Below are 7,605 nucleotides of genomic sequence, written 5' to 3' on the forward strand. Positions count from 1 at the left end.
ACAGCTGGGGGTCGAACCCGATACCTTTCAGTTACCAGGCGATTGCCTACCCACTAGACTAAAGTGTCACATTGCTAATCTCCATGTTTTTTTTTTCATACTTATACTTATTGTTGTAGATGTAGCAAAAGAAAAAAACGCAACAGCTGGGGGTCGAACCCGATACCTTCCAGTTATCAGACGATTGCCTACCCACTAGACTAAAGTGCCACATTGCTAATCTTCATGTATTCTTCATACTTACACTAATTGTTGTAGATGTAGCAAAAGATGTTTTCTGACTAATTCAGAGAGTCGCTTGTTAAAGAAAGAGTATTACATGCTATTTTTTCTTTGTTGAGGGGGGGGGGGGGGTGTCCCCTTTAAAAAAGAGATGACAAGTCAATATTATGGAGTGAAGAAAAAAAAAATAACATGGGTTTATATAAAGGAGAAACTGAGACTCGAACCGAGTACATTGCATTGTGAAGTGATCACTTTTATCCACAAGACCATTTTGCCTCACCGTGATAACTGGTTCGCTTTTTGTTGTTAACACTTTCTGCATGCTAATGACTTTACAAAATGTGCCGATTTACTGATTTGACGCTTTCGGGATGCATTATTAGCATCATTTTTGTAGTCCGATGTTGTCAAGATTGCCCGTATTTTTTTTCTTTCAGTTACTGATATTACTGATATAATAGTGAGGTTTTATGTTTATTTCATTTAATTTGCAAACTGCTGACTTAAACTTAAAGTGATATGACAAGAGGCCACTGCCCTCACATAGTATAATGAATAGAACACGGGTCTATTCAATTCAGTATATGCTACGAATTCTATAACAGGGCACCAATGAATAGGGAAGCTTGGCTATTCGATTCTGTTTTCAATAGCTTGCACCTGCAATTTTTGAATAGTTACGTAACAAACTACTCAGCTCTTTCTGACATGGCATCAATAATATTAGTGAATTGAAAACAAACCTGACCCTCCCTTCATTGAGTGACTTTTGTTTGGTCAAATGCGAGGATTACCAAAGAGGAGGTAATAATAGCATTCCTGACATTGCAACAATGACCGCGTTATTTTGATGCATTGTCCCTAAACCTACCGAAGAGGCTCTTTGTCCTTGTCTGGGAGGACAAGCACTTTAGACTGGGGCTGTAGTCTGATTTCAAGAAAGGAAAACAATTTCGGGACAGTTCAAAATAATGCTTGGAAATGGAAATTCAAATGATACCGTTTTAAAAACCAGAAAGATATATGATTTTAGGACAAGAATCAGAAGATTCGTAAATATTCATAATTGAATGACACACGCCCTTAAAACTAAAACAACAACAACAACAACATGATTTTTTCCGTAGAGATCAGTGGGTTGTATTTAATACTATAGGAGCAGCAGCAGCTACAGTACCGTACCCTGCCCGGTATCCGCCCGATAGGCAGTTTTTCTTAGATAACTTTTCTGAAAATGAATTATACAGGCGCTAATGTATATCAATTTGTAGCCGAAATTCTAGCGAATCCAACCATGCCATTCTTATGCCTGAAATCGTAAGCAATTGTCCGTAGTGCGCCGTCTGCGTGAGGCATTTTCCTTGCCTATTTCCGCCTAGACCTGCCCTAATTCGTCCCGATGGTGGACGCGCATCAAAAGTATAGAAAAGAGAGACATCTCGGGTAAACGTTAGGCCAAATAAAATTGCTTCCCAGTAGAATTGATCTACATGATATTTTGATAATTGATATTTCTTTCTTTATTTCTTCTTTTGCCTCTGTAGGCCTACTAATAATGTCTGTTCACTGTTATTCACCACTTTCTGATCTGGGAAAATTCTGTAACTGCCTTTCCGGGAAAATCCTGTGACTTGTCTTTAATGTTTTAATAATGGTAATCAGACAAATCTGACTAAAGTCACTTAACATATCGCTAATCATTTTTAAATTAACCACTAGGGTGAAAGAATTTAATTTAAAAAAAAACTATAACCACTATCAAAGTGAACATATTGTAAAAGAAAGTAATGGTGCTTCATTTTTATTTATTTTTAAATGCAAACTATTCTCGACATCTCTCAAATCTTGATTCAAAAATAAATTAGCGTATATTTTTAGGCATAATAATTGGTTGGAAAAAGCATCTAGCAATATTGTCATTAGAATTATCATCATCGCCGACATCGTCTAAATCATCATCATTACAATTTTAGGGTATATAGGTCTATAACGCAAATGTGGTTTCCTTTTTGATTATTTGTTTAAGACTTCAAGTTGTTGTGTTTTTTGTTTTCCACTTGTTCTAAATTATGCAGTATTATATTTTGATAATGCATTCAATAATAATTATAGCCAACTTGAAAGACAAAACTTTCCGAAATGATCTTAAAAACGAAGTTGTCGATTCACTTCCATAGAAAGTCAGTGTTTTTTTTTTGCAAAATAATGTAGTATAATAATTAATGCAAAAGGAGTGGTGGTAGGGGGGGGGGGGTCACCAGTCACGTTTTTGCCACTTCAACATCCAAAGAGGGTTGAAAGCTATTGTATAAGTATTTTGTTGACATTACCGAGAACAACTCAAATCATGTCCTGCAATGTATTGCCCTTCTCTAAATTTGGCACTATACCCCCTCCCCCACATCTTCTACATAATTCATCTATTTATTTATTCATTCAATATTCATTCATTTTATTGCCGAGAGATATTAGTGTGATGGATAGAGATTAAAAAATGTTCACCTTTTATTCGCCATAAAACTTTAGCAAACTAACAACGTATATAAGAATTACCCTAGCCATTTGAAAGGCTGACAGGCGTATAGGCCCTTGTGAAATGTATCATTTATAGTTTTATACTACTCTTTCGATAGCCATTCATATAGGTTTATTTCACATAAAACAACATTTATTTTATTCACAGTCAGTTGACGGAAATTTGATAGCAGCGAAAATGTCATGGTCCGTGTTGGCAAAAATATATAACACACAAACATTTGAAAAAAGATATTATAGCCTAATGTATAGAAGCACTAAGAAAAAGGATGTAAAAGTGAAGAGGGAGACTAAAAGAAAAATCGGGGAAAGGAGGGGTGTAATCGAAGAAAATTGAGGGAATAAATTAAACTAAATTAATTAAAACAAAAACTAATACATCAATCCTCTGCCTGCATCCTGTATCGTATCAGAAACAAGCACTCTTTTCGCTACAAAGCCACGACGCTGGATTGAAAGGCGACACAAGCTTCAGCGACATAGAACATAAATACAAACTTTTTGCAAATATACCAAACCTGGCAACTTTTTAAAAGCCGGACTTAGTTGTCATCGGGATCACTTTTGGAGAACCGAACTTCAAGCATTTTTTGCAACATTAATCAATCATATATAATTTTGTCACAAAATTTAACTGCATGATTATCACATTACCACATCGTTACCAGAAATTGTCGGTTGCTCGATCGAACGAACGGCCAAACATCATTGCAACATTCTTCGGGGGGGGGGGGGGTTCAATCTCAGCCTCCCACCTTATTCGCCTACCATTACCCCCCGGAAAACTACCCCCAAAGATAATTACCCCTAAGGACAATTACCGTGCCTCGACGAGCTACCCCCGGAAAAGAGTCCCCCCCCCCCCCACCCCCTGAAACTTAACCCCTATATAGGACAATGCCCCCCTGGGACAACCAAGGACAACCGCCCCGAGGACTACCCCCTGTTCAGTATGAACAGGGGGAAGTCAACCTCGATAATTAGTTGGGTAATTTTTAGGGGGAGATCATTAATTTCAGGGGGTGGTAATTGTCCTCTGGGGGTTTAATTGTCCACGGGGGGGGGGGGGGGGTAATAATTGTCCTAGAGGGTAATTTTTCGGGGGGGAGTAACTTCCTCGGGGTGGTTGTCCTCGGAGGGGGGGGGGGGGGGGGTAATCGTCCTTGGGGTAATTATTGTACCGCTAATTGGCCGGGGGTGACATGCCCAAGGGGTAATTGACCTAGAACCTTCAAAGGGCAATAAATAAACAGCTACTCAATTTACACTGAATCTTATTTTCTGGTTGTAAACTCAACAAAAAATGAATGGCCACCTCTAAATGATTATTTTGTAGACCATGCAAGTGAGCCTGCAAAATGTTAAGTTTAGTAGCACGGTTATGATTGCTCATCAAAAAGTGAAACAACATTCCGTCTGGCAGATTTTGACAACTGCATGGCTGTAATACCAGTAAAGAGTTTTATGCCTGGTGACCATGTTATCTCATTTATGATCTTTCTTTTATTTGCAAAATGTAGGTCAACATATACGGGGGGGGGGGGGGGGGGGGGGTGAATTCCCAATTTACAAACTGTTTATAGGTCGAATGTAGTTTTATAGTATTTGTGTATTCTTCACCTTCTTCATACTCTCGAGTTGCGATTTTATGGAGTAAACCGAGTGTTTTATCATGGAAAAAAGACAATGAAGTGTGCACTTTCAAAAAACCAACCGCAGACCTAAAAACACACAAATAGACTAAAAAACCACGGGCAGATAACCTTTTCTCTGTTAGAGCATAAACAACGCACGGTACATACACTGAACTAGCGCGTGTGTTTGAGTGGGCGGAAATAGGGCAGGGGCATCACAGGGCGACATGGCCGAGTTCAAGCCTCGATAACTTTTTTATAAATAATAATTTTCGCAAGAAATTTGCTCAGGTAAAACATCAGGAATTTAAACTTCCATATCTCTTTAAACAAAAGTAAAATTTCCACCATATTTTTTTCCTGATCGTTTTGAATAGGAACTTGATGTTTTTTAAAAAGGTTGATTCACACCTAAATAAGCGCATAGCTGACTGCTGCACAGTGACGTCATTCGCGTATCTCCGTTAAATGGGCGATCGACAGTGTACCATATTTCGTGCACATGTTCCTTACAACGTGTATGCTGCTATAGGCAAGTTAGTCGCACGCCTTCATTGCGCACCGTAGAAACTCGGGCGATGGAAGACGGCCGTTGTGTCTAATAAGCCACTGGTAACAGGGGGGCGGTAACTGGGCAGGGTACGGTACGTGTGGACTAGAGTACGGACATTCGGTGCGGCAGGAGGACCATTGGTGCGAGACCTCTTCAGCACAGATTGTCCGTCAGACATTTGAGGCGCGCACGGAATGTCCGACACGGACATTCTGCGCGGATAAAATCCGCACCGATCGTCCGCTCTCGATCGATCTCTAATAGTCGGACGATCGGTGTGGGTTACATTCTACGCGGTCACACCGCCTCTAACTTTTAGGCCTAACTTAGACTAGAGTCTAGTTGTCCTTTCTTTTTAGAACCGCGGAAGAAGGAAACGTTTGAAGAATCTGCGACTGGGCTGTGTTATCAAACCTGATACTATTGTTTCACTTTTGGAAATTGTTGCCGTGAGAAATACAAAGAATGCGTAACTTTGGTGGAAGACTCGTTAACGACTTTGTAAGATGGGCGGTGTTGGTAAGATAATGGTCCCATGTATTGCATTCAATGTAGCATTATTCACTGTTAAAGATAAACTCCAGTAGATCTACTACTAGTAAAAAAAAAAAAATTAATTCTCACAGAATCAAACGAAACTTACACTGAATGTTCAAGATTACAAATAAATGACATGTGCCAAACAATTTTAGAAGAAAATGTATACTGGCTGAGTAATGAGCATAGAAAGACGAGGAAACCAAGGTAGTACCATCCCCGACACCATGTGTGTTGTCCCATATATAGCTTTCTATGTGAGTGTTTGTTACTTTACCAAGACTCGGTCAAATTTATTATGATTTTGATGACTCCAGAACCTTGCAGTGCACACCAATACTTACATGCTACATGATAAACTGTTTCTGATCCTTTCACACCTTTTCTTTCACAATGCAATCGCATTACCAGTACTAAAGTTTAGCTTTAAAGGTATTATGTCCCTTTTGCAGCCAACCTCAAATGCTGTAGAACTTTGCAGGAATTATGAATATGTCATGTGGTCTATGTCCTATCTGTGAAATTTAAACTTAAGCAGTGTCCTCATATTCAAATTATGCAAGGAAACCCGTTTACTTGCTAGACTTCACTGTCAGACTCGGACATTATTGAGTGACTGACTGGCTTTTTTTCTTCTTTGGTAATAACATACATAAAAAGAGTTGTAAAGGGTACATGAACATTTGTCTACATCAATAACCCACTTCTTGTGATGGCCAAGATTAAACTGATTGAATCTTTGCGCAGCATAAAACGTATGACCATTCGGCACAATTGTCTGAAAATCAAGACTATTACTTTTGGGCTCTAGACCTATAGCCCTAAAGTTGATTTGACAACTAATAGTCATTATTTTCCCACTTGAAGACATTTTCAAGCCCACCTTTTTTAGGGAAGTTCTAAATTAGTAATATCTTTCAAATGCAGTTGGAATTTAACTTTTTCATTTTTTTGGCCTGCAAATGGGACATAGGGTCTAGGTCTAGTACCTTTAACTTGTCTTTGTGAAGTTTTTCATATTCGTATTTCATTCAGTTTCATTTTGTCTATGACTATGAATATGATGATGTTTGATAATGATATTAAGTATTAATAATAATATTAAATATTAATAATAATGGTCTTCTCGTAAGGGCACTGGCACTGGCACAGCCATCGAGTGTAGGCGCGAACGGGCAGATATGATTCAGGTTTTTAAGTTATTGAATGTTTTGGAAGACTTTGAGTTTGATAATGCTGCATGCTTTATTCTTACTGATCAAGTCACTCGAGGACACAAGTTAAAGTTCCATAACTAGAGGAGATGAGGCAAAAAGTTACATTCTTTTAGTCAAAGGCTAGTTAATACTTTGAATGACCTTTCTGCTAACATTGTTGCGGCATCTGCTGCTGCTGTTGCTAACTACTGCTGGTGCTACTGCTACTACTGGTAGTGGACCCTAGTAGACCTACTTAACTTATACTAATGATTTACTAATGATGATAATAGGTCTGAGTCATTACGGTTTTTGTGCTAAACGTTTAACCGTTAAATGTATATGGGCGGTTTCGTTTAACCGTTTTGAAAATACACATATTTTTACATGTGTGTAAATTATCAAGTATTCAGTCATTTTAATGAAGACATATTGTTTTTAGGTCTCCGTCGGGGCAACAAAGTCTTGCCGATAATTATTGTTTTTAGATCTCCTTCAGGGCAACAAAGTCTTGCCAATAATTATTGTTTTTAGCTCTCCGTAGGGGCAACAAAGTCTTGCCGATAATTTTTGTTTTTAGATCTCTGTAGCGCCAACGAAGTCTTACCGGTAATTATTATTATTCGTTGCCCCTAATAAAAAAAATTATTGTTTTTTTGTCAAACCCTGTATTTCAAGTATTTGTTATGATTTTTTCACTTAATTATTTCACTTAATTATTTCCCTTAACTATTTTTTTAACTTTGAACAATTCTCATTTTTGTCATATTTAAGGTACAAACCGCAAATTTATTCTGAGATGTTAGTTGATTTTTCTATTTGATGTGTTTGCAATGTCGTGTGTGCGTCAGTTATGTGTGAAGTGCGTCACCTGTTTAAAGCACGTAATATTACGTATTGACTTTGGCATTTAACTTAAGTTGCG

The 7,605-nt window shown here is 38.1% G+C and overlaps 1 protein-coding gene across 1 annotated transcript in view; it reads left to right on the forward strand.

The window, feature by feature from the left end:
* Window positions 1–5,223: 5,223 nt before the first annotated feature.
* LOC594258 (NADPH oxidase 1) overlaps window positions 5,224–7,605 on the forward strand; it is a 17,430-nt gene continuing 15,048 nt past the window's right edge. Inside the window, exon 1 of the mRNA XM_030995214.1 lies at window positions 5,224–5,466. Within this exon, the coding sequence (XP_030851074.1) occupies window positions 5,413–5,466 (54 nt within the window). The 5' untranslated portion in view covers window positions 5,224–5,412. The remainder of the gene's footprint in view (window positions 5,467–7,605) is intronic.

The sequence above is a fragment of the Strongylocentrotus purpuratus genome, unplaced genomic scaffold (genome assembly GCF_000002235.5).
Source record: "Strongylocentrotus purpuratus isolate Spur 01 unplaced genomic scaffold, Spur_5.0 spur5_scaffold_21, whole genome shotgun sequence".
NCBI classification, from domain to species: domain Eukaryota; kingdom Metazoa; phylum Echinodermata; class Echinoidea; order Camarodonta; family Strongylocentrotidae; genus Strongylocentrotus; species Strongylocentrotus purpuratus.